The sequence below is a fragment of the Oncorhynchus masou genome, chromosome 31 (assembly GCF_036934945.1).
Source record: "Oncorhynchus masou masou isolate Uvic2021 chromosome 31, UVic_Omas_1.1, whole genome shotgun sequence".
NCBI classification, from domain to species: Eukaryota; Metazoa; Chordata; class Actinopteri; order Salmoniformes; family Salmonidae; genus Oncorhynchus; species Oncorhynchus masou.
The window spans coordinates 61,489,067-61,508,036 of NC_088242.1; the positions used below are offsets into that span (position 1 = coordinate 61,489,067).

At 42.2% G+C, this 18,970-nt stretch overlaps 1 protein-coding gene across 5 annotated transcripts in view; it reads right to left on the minus strand.

Annotated features, from left to right (window-relative positions):
* LOC135524233 (liprin-beta-1-like) overlaps positions 1-18,970 on the minus strand; it is a 76,203-nt gene that overhangs the window by 31,294 nt on the left and 25,939 nt on the right. For 2 of the 5 annotated variants that reach the window (XM_064951588.1, XM_064951589.1), the window contains 14 exons: positions 18,171-18,260; positions 17,526-17,639; positions 17,268-17,393; positions 14,640-14,732; positions 14,305-14,397; positions 13,123-13,240; positions 12,363-12,407; positions 8,318-8,379; positions 8,042-8,126; positions 3,989-4,134; positions 3,455-3,564; positions 2,325-2,385; positions 2,179-2,211; positions 1,614-1,782 (listed from right to left, as the gene is read on the minus strand). In XM_064951588.1, the coding sequence (XP_064807660.1) occupies positions 1,614-1,782; positions 2,179-2,211; positions 2,325-2,385; positions 3,455-3,564; positions 3,989-4,134; positions 8,042-8,126; positions 8,318-8,379; positions 12,363-12,407; positions 13,123-13,240; positions 14,305-14,397; positions 14,640-14,732; positions 17,268-17,393; positions 17,526-17,639; positions 18,171-18,260 (1,345 nt within the window). The remainder of the gene's footprint in view (positions 1-1,613; positions 1,783-2,178; positions 2,212-2,324; positions 2,386-3,454; positions 3,565-3,988; positions 4,135-8,041; positions 8,127-8,317; positions 8,380-12,362; positions 12,408-13,122; positions 13,241-14,304; positions 14,398-14,639; positions 14,733-17,267; positions 17,394-17,525; positions 17,640-18,170; positions 18,261-18,970) is intronic. The other 3 variants (XM_064951591.1, XM_064951590.1, XM_064951592.1) reach the window with 3 other exon arrangements.

An 18,970-nucleotide genomic window follows, 5' to 3' on the forward strand; every position in this document is an offset into this window, starting at 1 on the left:
GTGGTTGTATACAAGGAAGTCTGGTGTAGCTACTGTAGAATTATATACGAAACGGACGACCACAATTGGAGCCACGACAGGGCCTTGCCATGGGTGCATGGTGGCCTGAGAGTAACCTCTATGTCAAATGTCTAAAGTGGAAATTCAAACCCTTTCTTCTCTATGCATGAACTCCCAAGTTATATCAACATGAGCATGTTTCATTAAGTCTTGGAATAAAAAGGTCACCGCCAAGATTAAAACTTGAGTGAATCATGAGTTCTGAAATTGAATTACAAAGAATAGAAATTCCTACCCTTACTTTCTACCAACATGTCTACCAATATGTCATGGAATATAGAAGTCACCCTCAACTCATATACCATATAAAGTGTGCACCCAAGAGAGTTCAAAACCTATAATACATTTCTAAGTGTTGGGAGACATTTAATTACAAACGACACTTCAGCTTACACAAGTTTGTGAGTTAGGTGAAAGTCGAAAGTCAACAATTGGTCGAGTTTGTTTGGGAAGGAATAGGGTGGGGGGGGATTTATGAGGTCAGGGGTCATATCCAGTACTGGTCATTCCTCCAGAGAGGCCATACTGCAGCCCGCCTTGCCCTGAAGACATAATGGCTCCATTATTCTGTACCTAGCATAGGGGCACTTGCAATCCAGCTGCGGTCATCACAATGCGTTACACAAAGCACAAAGAGGCCAAAGGTTACTGAAGAGAAAAACAACAGGGGATATTCATAGTATGATGGTAGGGGCAGGAGGCAGATAACACATACATACAAAGCACACACACTAGGCAACATTTTCATAATCAGACAGAGACAACAGTTTGTGGGACTAGTAATTATGCTGTTTTTATGTATTTTAACTATGGGTGTGGTTAAAGGGGCATACATTTAAAAAAAAAGAAGCTACATCCGAAAAACTAAGCTCTTTGGAAAGAACCGCTCAGTCTTCAGAATAAAACAAAGACTGTGCAGAGCCGGTGTGGTACCACTCCCCTGCATGTCAGATATGACTCCCTGTGTAAACCCTTTCCATTGTTTCTCCTCTAACCCTCTAACTTCCTTACTGTCTGAATTAAGTGTCAGAAACAAGTGGGGTTCGAATTTATTGGCAGCCTTGATAAAGATGAGGAATGGCTGTATAAAATAAATAATTTAAAATACTAGGCTATATTCTATGCTCCAAAAAATGTGGATATTTTATTATTTTATACTAATACAATTGCTCAGAGAAAGACATTTTGCTGTATATACACTGCACATATATTTAAAAGCAAAGAATAACACTACAATCTTACTAATCATGTCATTAACAGTTCAAGTCAAAAGAGCACAAAAGAAGCAAAATAACGGTCAAAAACCATTGAGTTATAGGGTTATATCTGGGCCCTTATTAAAAAAAACATCTCAGAGTAAGACTGCTGCTCTAGGATCGGTTTTGCCTTTAAGTTCATAATGAACAGAGTTACATGGACAGGGAGGAGCTGATCCAAGATCAGCACTCCTACTCTAAGTTTCTTTGTGAATATGGGTCCTGTCCCCACAAAGCTTCCACCTGAGACCCACAGCCCATTCACGCACACTAGGCCATCCATCCACCCTATCTTACCCAGGTTAGGGGTGCTGGCTGTCCTCTTGCCCCCCTTGATCTTGAAGAAGCCTCGGCCAAAGGAGGAGCGAGCCTTCTTGGTACCGAAGCTGTCGTCCTCTGGGCGAGATGAAGAGGGAGACTTGGGCGGGCGCTCGCTGATCTTACCGATGTCCTCCGCAGCCTTATTCTGAACAGTAGTAACATACAGAGTTGACACGTCAACTTGACATTTTAGTCATTTAGCAGACGCTCTTATCCAGAGTGACTTACAATCAGCCCATTCAACTAAGGCACAGGAGGTAAAAATAAACATATCACAGTCATTGCAAGTAATAACCTCCTTCAAAATAGCCATTATCTGCTAAATCAGTTCACACAAATGCCAGAAGCATGTCATTTCACACACATGTAGTAATAAATAAAACAATCTTTAAGAATTTGCATTTGAAAATAACTGACAGTGTAGATTTGGCTTTAAGTGTAAAGGATTGATCAATTTCAATGCAATATGATAGAAGGCAATCAAACGCATGTAATGAAACCAAGGTGAAACTCACTCACTCACTGTAGAGAACAGACTCACCTCTGTTGGCTTTTCGTCAATCACCAATGTAATCTGTCGCAGGTATGATGACATGGAATGGAGTGTTAATGACAAAATTCAATGATCAAAACAAATCATGATAATGATGACTTTAGAACTTCAAGGGAATTCAGAAATATCTTTACCTTTTCACTGTTGCTGACATACAAGTTTTCCTGACTCGCTGACTTTGGGACATGCAGGGACCTAAAATGGCAAAGCTCATCACAGTGAACACTACAAGACTTTAATCTAGTCAATGTGCCAAGTGGTGCGGTCAAAGTGCGTTACTGAACCGCTGGCCTTTGGCAGGAAGACAATCTGACAGACAGCGGAAGCTTTAAGCAAAAGGATAACGACACGTGGCTTCATACCATGGGCACACTCACTGTGGAGTATCACATGATAGGGGGGCCTCCTGTGACACTTCCTGATCCCCTGCCTCGCTGCAGAGTGTTGGGACGCTAACGCCATGCTAACAGACAAGCTGTGAGCTGCCTGCTACACGCTATACTGTACACTGTCAAACATGGGTGTGGAGGCTATTATTCTCGATATTTGTTGTAGGAAGCCTTATTTGTCAGTCAAGCAGATTTAAACACCCTTATGGGACACCTTGGACCTCGTGGTGTCCAAATGTCATGAATTATGCCCCATTTACCACGCTAAGGCAAGATGAGGCTTGATATCTTGCCTAGGTGTTGACCTTTTCCATAGCCGGGTCTCATTTGAGGAACTAGGTCTACACACCAGTCAAGACATCTCTCTTTCCTAGTCAGCTCACTCTGCTCAGGGTCAAACTAAGGTACATAGGTACTTTGTTAATCTAAGGCAAGATATCACTCCTCGTCTTGCCTTAGCGTTGACCTTTTCCACAGCCGAGTCTCATTTGAGGAACTAGGTCTACACACCATTCAAGACATCTCTTTCCTAGTCAGCTCACTCTGCTCAGGGCCAAACTAAGGTACACAGGTACTTTGTTCATATAATGTTCATACTAAGGTACTTTGTTCATCAACAGGTGTGTACACAGTAGCAAAACATTTTGCAATGTAAACAAGAGTGTCTATTGGGGAAATTCAGGTAGGTCCGTTCCCGCTTTGTCCCATTTGGTTCCTAGTAAAAAGAACAGCACTGGACAGACACCCAAAGCCAAACACTAACGTTGTTCTTGAAGAAAGGCAGATGTTGTTCTGGAAGAAAATGTGGAAATAGTCCCACGGGTTTAGCTGAAGCCCGTTACAGAGATTATAGATAAGCATCTAGTTCAGCTCACCTCTCAGGTTCAACTTGGTTAAGCTCTGGCACGCTCTGAGCGCAGGCTGACTGGACTGAAGGGTGGGTTGTTGCCGAAGGCCCTTCAGTAGCCCCATAGTGCGTCTCCAGCTATGCATTGAGGCAGAGGACCAAAACGGGGAAAAACATGTAGTAAAATACAACCGCCATCAAAGTCAGATGGTACTTTTTTCTGTTGTGTCAAGGTGTTTTCACGATTTAGTAGACTAAGACTAACGAGCAGGCAAGACAATGGTGTTGTCATAATTCAAAAAGACAAGTGTCACTGCAAAGCTACATTTAATGTTATCAGACTAATTTGACAAAGTGACAGCGACTCAACACCTCGTTCAGAAGTGTGAAATCTAAGGACAGCATGTGTCATCATTGACTGTTTCATTGGTTGGAGGACATCAAGGATTTTTGAGACGGTCTAATGAGGGTGACAGATTAATTAATAGAAATATAATCTGTTCCGTGATCCGAGAGCCTTAGCCTGTTTAGTCAATCTATAAATCATCACGTAATCCTGTACCTCGTCTGGGCTCTTTGCTGCTACTTCCTCGACTCCAGCTAGCGCGTGCCTCTCCGACTCCAGGGCAACCGGGGTGGTCGTCATTGACATCACAGAGAGGGAGTTGTCGCTGTGACTCTCATCACTCTCACCATCTTTGGTTTTGTCTGGAATGGAAGATGAGTTATTTTTAGCAGTCAGATTTGTATGTAGCCTAGAGAGAGAGAGAGTTCAGAGTTGTCCATTCTATTGGAAACCAATGCCAGAAATGTGAAGCTTTGAAATTTAAAGATTTGACTTCAAGAACACTTATATCAGCTCTTATAAATCTCTTCTGTATCACTACTTAAACTGCATCTGACAAGACATTCACAAGGCAGCATCGTACTACACCGGCTCTCAGGAAACAGCAGAGGGAACACCCCCCTATCCACATCGATGGAACAGTAGTGGAGAGAGTAGCAAGTTTTAAGTTCCTCGGCATACACATCACAGACAAACTGAATTGGTCCACTCACACAGACAGCATCGTGAAGAAGGCGCAGCAGCGCCTCTTCAACCTCAGGAGGCTGAAGAAATTCGGCTTGTCACCAAAAGCACTCACAAACTTCTACAGATGCACAATCGAGAGCATCCTGGCGGGATGTATCACCAGCTGGTACGGCAATTGCTCCGCCCTCAACCGTAAGGCTCTCCAGAGGGTAGTGAGGTCTGCACAACGCATCACCGGGGGCAAACTACCTGCCCTCCAGGACACCTACACCACCCGATGTTACAGGAAGGCCATAAAGATCATCAAGGACATCAACCACCCGAGCCACTGCCTGTTCACCCCGCTATCATCCAGAAGGCGAGGTAGGTACAGGTGCATCAAAGCTGGGACCGAGAGACTGAAAAACAGCTTCTATCTCAAGGCCATCAGACTGTTAAACAGCCATCACTAACATTGAGTGGCTGCTGCCAACACACTGACACTGACTCAACTCCAGCCACTTTAACAATGGGAATTGATGGGAAATGATGTAAATATATCACTAGCCACTTTAAACAATGCTACCTTATATAATGTTACTTACCCTACATTATTTATCGAATACGTATATACTGTACTCTATATCATCGACTGCATCCTTATGTAATACATGTATCACTAGCCACTTTAACTATGCCACTTTGTTTACATACTCATCTCATATGTATATACTGTACTCGATACCATCTACTGTAGCTTGCCTATGCTGCTCTGTACCATCACTCATTCATATATCCTTATGTACATATTCTTTATCCCCTTACACTGTGTATAAGTCAGTAGTTTAGGAATTGTTAGTTAGATTACTTGTTGGTTATTACTGCATTGTCAGAACTAGAAGCACAAGCATTTCGCTACACTCGCATTAACATCTGCTAACCATGTGTATGTGACAAATAAAATTTGATTTTCTTGTCAGATGTGGCAGGGCTTGCAAACCATTACAGACTACAAGGGGAAGCACAGCCAAGAGCTGCCCAGGGACACGAGCCTACCAGACGAGCTAAACTACTTCAATGCTCACTTTAAGCAAACATTGAAACATGCATGAGAGCACCAGCTATTCTGGACGACTGAGTGATCACACTCTCCACAGCCGAAGTGAGTTAGACCTTTAAACAGGTCAACATTCACAAGGCAAGATGGTTCACCAGGATGTGTACTCCGAGCATGCACTGACCAACTGGCACTAACATTTTCAACCTCTCCAGTCCGAGTCTAATACCAACATGTTTCAAACAGACCAACATAGTCCCTGTGTCCAAAAACACTAAGATAACCTGCGTAAACAAATACCGACCCATAGCACTCAAGTATGTAGCCATGAAGTGCCTTGAAAGGTTGGCCATCACTCACAACATTATCATCCCAAAAACCCTAGACCCACTTAATTTGCATACCACCCCAACAGATCCACAGATGATGCAATATCCATTGTACTCCACGCTGCCCTTTCCCACATGGACAACAGGAACACCTATGTGAGAATGCTATTCATTGACGAGAGCTCAGCATTCAACAGCATAATGCCCTCAAAGCTCATCAATAAGTTAAGGACCCTGGGAAAAAAACTCCCTCTGCAAATGGATCCTGGACTTCCTGACAGGCCGCTCCCAGGTGGTAAGGGTAGGTAACAACACATCCGCCATGCTGATCCTCAACACAGGGGCCCCTCACGGGTGCATGCTCAGTTCTTTCCTATACTACCTGTTCACTCATGACTGCCTGGCTAGGCACGACTCCAACACCATCATTACATTTGCCGCTGACAACAGTGGTAGGCCTGATCACCGACAACGATGAGACAGCCTATTAGGGGGGGGTAGGTCAGAGACCTGGCTGTGTGGTGCCAGGACAACAACCTCTCCCTCAATGTGATCAAGACAAAGGAGATGATTGTGGACTATAGGAAAATGAGGACAGAGCATGCCCCCATTCCCATTGACTGGGCTGTAGTGGAGCAGGTTGAGAGCTTCAAGTTCCTTGGCGTCCACATCACCAACAAACTAAGCACACCAAGACAGTCGTGAAGAGGGCACGACATAACCTATTCCCCCCCAGGAGACAAAAGATTTGGCATGGCTCCTCAGATCCTCAAACGTTCTACAGCTGCACCATCGAGAGCATCCTGACTGGTTGCATCACTCACTGGTATGGCAACTGCTTGGCCGCCGACCGCAAGGCTTTACAGAGGGTAGTGGACCTCTGTACCAAAAAATTGTCAAAGACTCCAGCCACCGTAGTCAAAGACAGTTCTCTCTGCTACCGCAAGGCAAGTGGTACTGGAGCACCAAGTCTAGGTCCAAGAGGCTTCGAAACAGCTCCTACCCCCAAGCCTCCTGAACACCTAGTCAAATGGCTACCCAGACTATTTGCACCGGTTTACTCCAGCATCTTCACAAGGTCCTTTGCTGTTGTTCTGGGATTGATTTGCACTTTTCGCACCAAAGTAAGTTCATCTTTAAGAGACAGAACTCATCTGCTTCCTGAGAGGTATGATGGCTGCGTGGTCCCATGGTGTTTATACTTGCGTACTATTGTTTGTACAGATGAACGTGGTACCTTCAGGCATTTGGAAATTGCTCCCTAGGATGAACCAGATTTGTGGAGGTCTCCAATATTTTTTCCCCCTGAGGTCTAGGATAAGTAATCCTTCTCACCCCCCCCCCCCCCTTAATGATTTAGATGCACTATTGTAAAGTGGCTGTTCCACTGGATGTCAGAAGGTGAATTCACCAATTTGTAAGTCGCTCTGGATAAGAGCGTCTGCTAAATGACTTAAATGTAAATGTAATGTAAATGTCTTGGCTGATTTCTTTTGATTTCCCCATGATGTCAAGCAGAGAGGCACTGCATTTGAAGCTATGCCTTGAAATACATCCACAGGTACACCTCCAATTGACTCAAATGATGTCAATTAGCCTATCAGAGATTCTAAAGCCATGACATCATTTTCTGGAATATTCCAACCTGTTTAAAGGCACAGGCAACTTAGTGTACGTAAACTTCTAACCCACTGGCATTGTGACAGTGAATTATGAGTGAAATAATCTGTCTAAACAATTGTTGGAAAAATTACTTGTGTCATGTACAAAGTAGATGTCTTAACAGACTTGCCAAAACTATAGTTTGTTAACAAGAAATTTGTGGCGTGGTTAAAAAACAGGTTTTAATGACTCCAACCTAAGTGTATGTAAACTTCCGACTTCAACTGTATGCATAGTCACTTTAATAACTCTACCTAGACGTACATACTACCTCAAATAACCGGTGCCTCCTCACATTGACTCTGTATTGGTGACCCCCTGTATATAGTCTCGCCATTGTTATTTCACTGCTGCTCTTTAATTACTTGTTACTTTTAATCTCTTATTCTTGTCTGTATTTTTTGAAACTGCATTGTTGGTTAGGGGCTTGTAAGTAAGCATTGCACTGTAAGGACTACACCTGTTGTATTCGGTGCATGTGACTAATACAATTTGATTTGATTTACATCAAGGTGATCGGACATGGTTTTAGAAATAGAACATGGCTTCTCAAACCTTTCTTCTCTTGCACTGACATCACCATGTCCTGGACCTTCTTGTAGCGCTGCAGCGACTGCCTCAGCTCCTCAATCTTACGATCCTACAGGTGCAGAGGGGTCACACAAAGGTCAAAGTAAAAGCCAGGTGACAAGGTACAGAGAGATCTTTTTTTTTTAACAGAGGTTCGGAGAGGTTGTAACCTCTTCTTTGGCCTGCCACATTAAACTTAACAAGACCATCTATCCGAGAGTAATGAGATGGGGTGAGGGGGTCAACTGTAGTTCACTGTACCTTCTCCTCATTAGCTGCCATCAGTGACTCCACCGCTTTTTTCATTCTCTGCACTTCCACATCTGGAGGGTGAAGAACTGGATTTCAGCAAGTGAATATACAGCAGTCAACCATGGTCAATTCTGGGCAAAGATATGTCTGGGGTCCCTCTGACTGTCTCATCCATTGTGATCCATGGTACAACAGCATATATACAGCATATATATCTATTCAGAGTGGCGTCTCTGTCCGTTGTCAATATACATCGTTATACAACAGTACTATCTAAACGAACAGGGAATGCTCCTGAGGGACATTTTGGCTCCCTGTCCATCTAGTCTAACCACTTCCTAGTCTCACAGTAAGATAAACACACCATCTAACACAGTTGGGGGAACCTTGAGGTGGATGATTTGGACTTGCTGGGTACAGCCATGTCAATGTGCTGTTCTGTCACAAAGACATAATGAGAGGAGACATTGTGAGGAGGACAAGGATGATTTTGATGAGGGTTAGCAGACAGCACACTGGGTGTTGATGGTGGGAGCAAGTGGTGAGAGGAGACGGAGGTAAGGAAAGGGTGAGGAGAGGCCTGTGTTAAAAGGTGATTATTGTTGTTTGTAGGCAAAAGCAGGATAGAAGCACAGACTGAACAGTGAGCTCGCATCCATGACAGGTGGCAGAAAGGAATGTTTTTTTTGTGTTTTTCTTTTTACATGTAGACAGGTTATGATCTTATACACACTCCCCTACGTATTTATTTGGACAGTGAAGCTAAAAAGTTTAATTTGGCTCTGTACTCCAGCATTTTAGATTTGAGATCAAATGTTGTATATGAGACAAGTACATAACGTCACCTTTCAATTAAGGATATTTTCATACATATCTGTTCTACCATTTAGAAATTAATGCACTTTATGTATCTAGTCCCCCAATGTCAAGGTGTCTTACGTATTTGGACAAATTCATTAATAATTTAATACATTTTGTCAAAAGTTTAGTATTTTGTCCTATATACACACACAGTACCAGTCAACAGTTTGGACACACCTACTCATTCAAGGGTTTTTCTTTATTTTCACTATTTTCTACATTGTTGAATAATAGTGAAGACATCAAAACTATGAAATAACACATGGAATCATGTAGTAAGCAGAAAAGTGTTAAATCAAAATATATTTTAGATTCTTCTGCCTTGACAACAACTTTGCACACTCTTGGCATTCTCTCAACCAGCTTCACCTGGAAGGCTTTTCCAACAGTCTTGAAGGACTTGTGCTTGAAACTTGTTGGCTCCTTTTCCTTCACTCTGTGGTCCAACTCATGCCAAACCATCTTAATTGGGTTGAGGTTGGGTGATTGTGGAGGCCAGGTCATCTGATGCAGCACTCCATCACTCTCCTTCTTGGTCAAATAGTCCTTACACAGTCTGTAGGTGTGTTGGGTCATTGTCCTGTTGAAAAACAAATGATAGTCCCACAGAGTGAAGGAAAAGGAGCCAACAAATGCTCAGCACAACTCCTTCAAGACTGGTGGAAAAACATTCCAGGTGAAGCTGGTTGAGAGAATGCCCAGAGTGTGCAAAGCTGTCATCAAGGCAAACGTTGGCTACTTTGAAGAATCTCATAAAATATATTTTAATTTGTTTAAAACTATTTTGCTTACTACATGATTCCATTTCATAGTGTTGATGTATTCACTATTATTCTACAATGTAGAAAATAGTAAAAATAAAGAAAAACCCTTGAATGAGTAGGTGTGTCCAAACTTTTGACTGATATTGTATTTCTAGCACACAATGACGACATTAAGCTTGTGAATCGACAAACTTGTTTGATTAATTTGCAGTTGTTTGTGATATTTATGCCACCATCTTTCTCACTAAATCGGTATTCACGATTGATTCATGATTATCCGTAATGATGGTAGCATCCACATGAATGTAGAAGTGTTCAAGTACATATTCTATTCTTATTTAAAATGAAAAAAGGTGACTCCAAAATGACACAATACATTATTTACCATGAATTTATACACTACTCAGTGAATCAGACATATTAGTACTGTGCCCCTGGAGCAAATTAGAGTTAAGTGCTTTGCTCAAGGAGACAGTTTTCACCTTGTCAGCTCGGTTATTCAAACCAGCAACCTGATGTTACTGGCTCAATGCTCTAACCACTAGGCTACCTGCCGCTCCACATGCATTGTGTTTTCATTTCTGAACGGTTAAATAGATACAGTGCATTCAGAAAGTATTCAGACCCTTTGACTTTTTACACATTTTGTTACATTGCAGCTCTATTCTAAAATTGATGACATTGTTTGTAAAACAATAACCCATAATGACAAAGCAATTGTTTTTGTTCATTTTTTGCAAAAAAAACAAACTTAAAATCACACAAGTATTCAGACCCTTTAATAAGTACGTTGTTGAAGCACCTTTGGCAGATATTACAGCCTGGAGTCTTCTTGGGTATGACGCTACACGCTTGGCACACCTGTATTTGGGGGGTTTCAAGCTCTCAAGCTCAGTCAGGTTGGATGGGGAGCGTCGCTGCACAGCTATTTTCAGGTCTCTTCAGAGATGTGCCACTACCATGCTTCACCGTAGGGATGGTGCCAGTTTTACTCCAGATGTGACGCTTGGCATTCAGGCTAAAGAGTTCAATTTGTGTTTCATCAGACCAGAAAATCTTGTTTCTCATGGTCTGAGAGTCCTTTAGGTGACTTTTGGCAAACTCCCAGCGGGCTGTCATGTGCCTGTTATTGAGGAGTGGCTGCCGTCTGGCCACTCTACCATAAAGGCTTAAATTGGTGGAATGCTGCAGAGATGGTTGTCCTTCCGGAAGGTTATTCCATCTCCACAGAGGAACTCTGGGGCTGTCAGAGTGACCATCGTGTTCTTGGCCCTTCTCCCCTGATTGCTCAGTTTGGCCGGGCGGCCAGCTCTTGGAAGAGTCTTGGTGGTTCCAAACTACTTCCATTTAAGAATGATGGAGGCCACTGTGTTCTTGAGGACCTTCAATTCTGCAGAAATGTTTTGGTACCCTTCCCCAGATCTGTGCCTCAACACAATCCTGTCTCGGAGCTCTACGGACAATTCTTTCAACCTCATTGCTTGGTTTTTGCTCTGACATGCGCTGTCAAATGTGGGACCTTATACAGACAGGTGTGTGCCTGTCCAAATCATGTCCAATTAATTGAATTTACCACAGGTGGACTCCAATCAATGGAAACAGGATGTACCAGAGGTCAATTTCCAGTCTCATAGCAAAGGGTCTGAATACTTATTGTAATTATTATTATTTATTTTTTTGTAATACATTTGAAAACTTTCTAAAAACCTGTTTTCACTTCATTATGGGGTATTGTGTGTAGACTAATGAGGGGAAAAAAATATTTAATACATTTTAGGATAAGGCTGTAACATAACAAAATGTGGAAAAGCGGTCTGAATACATTCCGAATGCACTGTATGAAAATAGGCTCAAATTAAAAGGTGAAATTCTGTACTGTCACCGCAAAACATTTGATCTAAAATCCCAAATGCAATCTTAAAGCACAATTCTTAAGTTTGATTCCCATTGTAATCAATATGTTGTGTAGAAAGTTTTTGAAGCTGTTGAAATCACAATACCAAAGAGGCGCAGGTGAGTTAATTTGAACAGCATATATTTCTTGTTGTTGTGTGCAGGTTGCGTTTCACACTATTTGCATTTGAACTTCATCTGGTTGCCATGGAGAACAAAAAAAGGAACAGATTTCACCATTAAGAAATTTCCATTAAGTAAACTTATTCTACCATTCTTAAAGTACATAAAGGCCAACCCTTTCTGCAATATAAACCACTGATATCATCTTTTCATTCACCTCCCTGAGTTCTAAAATACCGGTGGCTGAACTGATAAAACAATCTCACAGATTACACATGGTATTAAATAGCTTTCCAATGGGTTATGGAGAAGCAAGGTTCAGATGGGTCATTCATGCCCATACATGCAACAGTGACAGTTGTGCAAGAGCAAATAATAATAAATACAAGCATTGATAAAACCCATAACCTTACGTTTCTCTTTCAGCCTCTTTTTAAGAGTTTCATCTGGGTGAGAGACTAAACAGGACACAGAATTACTGTATGAAACAAAAACTGGCTCCAGATTCTGAAGACTGTCCATCATGACTTCTGTCAAGACTGGATTCTTTTAAATCATGTTGATTGGTCACAAAATATGACAGACATTTCTGAGATAATATTTTTTAAGTATAATAAGACAAATGATCATACATGCTTAGAACACGTTATAATGCATTATAACTATCGGCTTTAAGTAAAGCTTTACCAAAATGTTATCTGGGCTTAATGGAACATGTTTGTCTTATAGGGTTGGTTTCCCAGACACATATTTAGGCTAGTCTTGAACAAAGAACTACATTTGAAAGACATAATAATACCACAGTATTATAATAATTAGGTGGGTGCTTAAATTTGTCCAATTGGGATTTTTTATTTTTTTGCATATCCCACTACCTGAAACACCCTCGGAGAGTGGTGTCACTGCCTGGGATCAACCATTGATCAACCAACGGCGAGCGACCCTGGAGCAATTATGGTTAAGTGCCTTGCTCAAGGGCACAGACAGATTTTTCACCTAGTCGGTTCGGGAATCGAACCAGCAACCTTTTGGTTACTGGCCGAACGCTCTTAACCGCTAGACTACCTGCCGCACTTCATGCTTTTAGTCAAGGACTAGGCTTAATCTGTGCCTGGAAAACGACCCCATAGAGTAAAGACACAGAGGAACAGTGATTATGGGCCATGATCTCACCTCTCTCTCCACAGTCCATGCCACCCGGGGTGTTTGCTCTGAACCCAGTCTCGCCGTGTAACCTCCTCACCTCTCTGTCTCTTCCCTCCAGCTGCCTCCTCAGCGTCACCAGCTCCTCCTGCTCAACACACAACAGTTAGTCAGGGACATCCTCCCAAAAAACACTGGCTGCATTCCAGACCGACTAAATTGCAGACGTTGCATTGCCAATGGCTGTGTGCCACGTCATCGACTGTGCAGTAGAGCATCAGATTACTATATCGTGTGGTGCGGTTAACTGATATGTTAACCACCTATGCAGGTGTTGTGAGATCTGGCAGGAGTCTGCAACGTAGTCAGCCAGGAATGTGGCCACTGACTTATCACCCCCCCTATTTTACCTTCATACCCAACACCACAAATAAACCATAACAACCATTCAGATGCTGACTTGGCAGACAGAGACAATGGTAACACCTGCTCTGGGAGTATGTGTTCAAGAGGGGGAGGTGGGGATGTAGGGGTCAGTGCAAGGGTCTGGGGTGGTTGGGTCTGGGGTGGTTGGGTCTGGGGTGGTTGATGTCTCAGCAAGTGCTGGAGGGGCCGTTTTACATGGCAGTATCAAAATAGCTTGGTCCCAGTCCTGTTTGTGCTGTCTTGCCAAGTCAATTGACGTGACAATGACAACAGGTGTTGGCAAAACAGCACAAACAGATCTGGGACCAGGCTAGAGTGAAAAGGTCATTCTTTCAAAAACTAAAAGGCAAATTGAGAAATTAAACAATCTTTCAGATGGCATTTCATCCATGAGAAGAAGGGAGGGAGGAAAAGAAAGAAACAAATGAGGGCAAAGAAAGCCAAAAAGCACATGTAAAGTGGTTTACATGTGCTACAGTATATGCTTAAACTGGTGCCTTGTGGGTGTCGCCTAAAGGAAGGTGTATTTTAGGGTTTATATTTACGTTTAAGTGCTTTGGCTTTTTCACTGGCACCAAAAAAATAATGAATTTAATCATTTGGATCAGTGTGTTTTAGATTATATTTCTGATTACACACCCCTTTAATTTCATCTAGAGATAGGTAAAAACAAAAACACAAAAAACAGCAGTTGAAACATTCTTGCTCAAAAACCAAAAACTAAACCAAAGTAAAAAGTAGAAAGACATTAGATGGCAACAAGCAGAAACCCTGGAAGAAGCCAACCTTCAGTGCCTGCAGTTTGTGCTCGTTCCTCTGTTTCTCATACTGCATCTGTCCCACTTTGATTTTCAGGCTAGAAAGCTTGGCCATTAGCGACTAGTAGCAGTGGAGAGGAAGGTAAAGCCATGGAAAAAGAGAAAGAGAGATATGTCATAAGAGAAGCGATGCCAAAAAGGAGGGGATACCCAAAGAGCTGACAAGTAGTCAAAAGAAAAGGATATAGGTGTAAAAAATAAATGGCTAGTGAAAAGCTTTCCTTTGGAACTAGATAATTATCTGCAGAATTATGCTTGCGTACTGCAGTATAGGTAGGCCAACCCTAACGCATGATAACTAACCTTAGTAGATTTCAGTTTCTTCTCATACTGTAGTCTTTCACTCTCCATCTCAGTCACTTTGTACCTCAGCTCATTAATCTCCAGACCAATGTCCTGAGAGGGGAGAGAAAGACTGACTTACACAGGGGAAGGAGAGAAGCTGTATACGTGCTTGTTAAATCAGAGAATTTCTCAGAAGTAAAAGGAGTCATAGAGCAACAGTCACCCTGATGGCTTGATAAATCAGTAAGATATGATCCCAGAGGAACAAGCAATGTAACAGAAATCTAGAGAGGAGCCAGGCTCTGAGGGGTGGCCAATCCTCTTCTGGCTGTGTCGGGTTGAGATTATGACAGTACATGGCCAAGATGTTCAAATGTTCATAGATGGCCAGCAGCATCAAATAATAATAATTATCACAGTAGTTGTTGAGGGTGCAACGGGTGAGGACCGCAGGAGTAACCTTGACAACATGTCATCAATGACATCACTTGAATGGTTCATCTGAAAGGCATCCCAGATTACAATGCATGTTAGTAGCCTCACTGAGAATGTCTTTATTTTGACAACAAAAAATATGAAAACAAGTGCTTTTGTAAAAGGCTATCCTGTTAGAGTAACAAGTAACATGCACGCTAAATTGACAAAAACATTTATACTGTGAAAGGTCAGCTATGATATCTAGCCAACTAGTTCAAAAACCCAGCAAGCTCTGCTATCATTGATGAATATTTTGCTAGCTACTGTAGTGACCGAAGCAGAACAGCTTGCTACCAGTGCAGGATTTTACAATGGATTATGAATTTCACTATGGACATTCGCAGCATCATTTGATGACTCACAACTAGCTGCAATTGATTTAATAGGAGTGGACACTTAGCTTACAGACCGGTAGGGATGTTAACTATTTCATAACACTTAGCTAGCTAGGTTGCATTGACTGAAAACTATTTTTTTAGCCAGCAAGTTAGATAGCCTTTCCTAATTTGGCACATTTGAAGTCCCTCACCGCAAACCATATTGAATAGTGTTTTATGTATAGTGTACCGGTACACAATATCTGCCAGCAGAAGTGACTATTATTGTTGGCATTACCATGCAGTTAGCTAATTTAATAAATGTGTTTGCTGTTAGCTAGCTTGCTGGCTAACAAAGCCCGATCCGATGCCCATGTCAAAACTACTGTAATGTTTAACAGCTAGACCTTGCTCGCTAAATGAACACAAAAACATATGCAAGTGGGGCTTTGACTGGACGATACAGGATTGATGACGCTAGCTACATGCTTGATTATTTTGGACGTCATGCATTTAGCTAGCTTGCTAATGTTAATGTCGGGTAACAGTTAATGTTACATTCGATGCCCCTGCCCATGTGAAAATCACTAACGTAACCTACAGCTGAATGAGCTCAAACACGTATGTAAGTGGATTTTTGACCTGACTATACAGGCTTGTTAACATTATTGTTTGTATTTAGTTTTTCAATCTCAATTGGTCATTTTAGCTTTAAGTTGATTAACTTCTTGATCAGTCTTAATTAAAAAGCCATGAGTAAAGTAGATGCGCGGACGCGCTACCATTACCATGACGTTGTTCCAATATGGCTGCGGCAACATTTCTTAGCCTGTGCTAGGCGCTCAAAAAACATCTAATATGTTCTAAAAGCATTTTCATAACATCACGTTCAACAAGGTTACCTAACATGGACATGTAAAACAATGTTGTAGGTTGATTGGAGCATATCAGGTCCACTTTAATTAAAACTTGGCCTTGGTTTTCATTTTCATTAAAAATATGTATTTTGAACCCTGATGAAGGCAGCTAAGGTGTCGAAATGGTTTATTAAACGTATTGCATCGTGGCCATTAGAGTGCGTGGCTTTTCCTTATCAAAGTAAATGGTCACGTCATTATTTTTTTTTAATCAAAAGAAGCCTATACCGAGAACCATATTATAGTTTTCTCCGACATAGTCCAAGGCCTACTACTGATCCTCATGGAGACCATATCAGTTCTGGAGGGACTGCTTTGCAGAGACAGTAGAAATCCCAGAGCAGGTTAAGAGATGTGACAGGAAAGTGCCTCTGGTGGGGAGAACCTCTGTGTTCTGCTCTCCCAGATAGGCTGTGAAGCGGAACATACTGGACTGTTCCAGTGGACTGGAAGAGACGGCTGTGCCACAACAATAACATGACGTGTTTGAGAGCTGTCCAAGAATCCACCACAGTTCATTGGAGTCCAAATACACACCCCCTTTGTTCTCCTTTCCTCCAAACTTCCACGTAAACAAGAACATCACCATTTGTTCATTGTTTGCTACCATACAACCAGAGGAAAAATACATCTTCCAATTTCCTATTATCAAAGCCCTGAAGCTTCACATTCATGTAAGAGCAACTCATTCATAGCTTCAAACATACGACAATTATTGTGCCTCTGGCCATGGCAAGGCTGACATTCCCTTGGAAGTGAATGGTCTCTATTGCCCCAACACACTATGGTTCTGAGCACATGATGATGCAAGCCTTCCCTCCCCCAAACAGGTTTCAGGCAGCATGAAAGGGTAAGTGAGTGCGTGTCAGAAAGAGAGAGGGAGAGAGAAAGACTAAGAAGAATCAGTCCTTAAACAGAGGCCTCCCATCACATACCTCACTGTCCCTGAAGTCAAAGTGCAGTATGTCCTTCTCAAATGAGTTCAGCTTCAGTTTCAAGTTGGACACCTCAGCCATTAGGTCCAGTTTCTGAGTCTCTAGAGTCGTTCTGCACAGGAGCTCCTGCGAAATAACACAACACGCTAAATATAAACACACACACACACCTTGCTTGCTGGGTTTTGTTGTTCAGCAGCTTTGACAAAATAACTTCAACAAAGACCCCTTTTCAGGGGCCGTCTCATCCAAACTGACCTGTTGTAGCATCTCCTCAGTGGCGTTCAGTTTCTCCCGGTGTTCATCCAGACACATTTCCAAGTCCCTTATCTTCTCCCCCTGCGCCTCCACCTGGTCTGTCAACACACTCACCTGCACAGGAACACAAGGGTAACACTAACTCTTATACCTATGTAGTTACTCTGTCATTACAATTTAAAGATTAACATACTTATGGTGCATAGTGATTTGTATTTGCAAAGTAATGGAGTTGAGTTGTTGTTATACCAAGTTTATTACATAGCCCCGTCCCAGATCTGTTTGTGCCGTACAGCTAACTCCTATGGTGGTTGTCATTCCCAAACAATTTTGTGAGTTGGCTATATACCACAAACAGATCTGGGACCAGGCTACGTTCATTACACTTCATTGCACTAAAAAGGCCACTTAGCATTTGATCGCAGACAGTTGTTACTGAAGAGGGTCACGGCAGACCCCATGGATCGTGTGCAACAGACCATCGATGCACGGATAGAGGGGTGCTGGAGATGTTCAGAACCTCCTAGATCAACTGACCGCGGCAGCCTAGACTAATCAATACTATTGTGACATTTAATGAGCCATTAATGCTGCCTGGGTAGGATAGCTACTAGCTATGACAGGTTGTGGTGTACTGTACAGTACCTGAAGCACCAGGGATTCCTTGTCACCCTCCAGTCGAGACAGTCTCTCCTGGTAGAGGTCACCACCCATGGAAATGTGGTGGCCATTGGACTGCATGGAGGCATAGATAAGACAACGGAGTCAATGAGAGAGTGACACATGGGATTGGTCTGTGAGTGTTAACATACAGACTCCAATTGTCCCTAGTGACAGACTTAACAAATGTTAATCAAGTTAGTAGCTGGCCATGGTGGATGCAATATTGGTTATGGGTTCTAAGATTAAGCCTCTACTACACTGGTAAGACTGGTGACATGTTCAGTGCTTAAAGTTGCACTATGCAGAAATCGCTCTGGTTGGAAATGTGCTGGTTGCTAAAACTCTCGCCTAAAAGTTCGCCTAATTTCAGTTTATGTGACAAAAAAAAGAGAATCATTGTACCATCTAAACCGCTGTGAAATCAAATCAAATTTTATTTGTCACATACACATGGTTAGCAGATGTTAATGCGAGTGTAGCGAAATGCTTGTGCTTCTAGTTCCGACAATGCAGTAATAACCAACAAGTAATCTAACTAACAATTCCTAAACTACTGACTTATACACAGTGTAAGGGGATAAAGAATATGTACATAAGGATATATGAATGAGTGATGGTACAGAGCAGCATAGGCAAGATACAGTAGATGGTATCGAGTACAGTATATACATATGAGATGAGTATGTAAACAAAGTGGCAGAGTTAAAGTGGCTAGTGATACATGTATTACATAAGGATGCAGTCGATGATAGAGTACAGTATATACGTATGCATATGAGAAG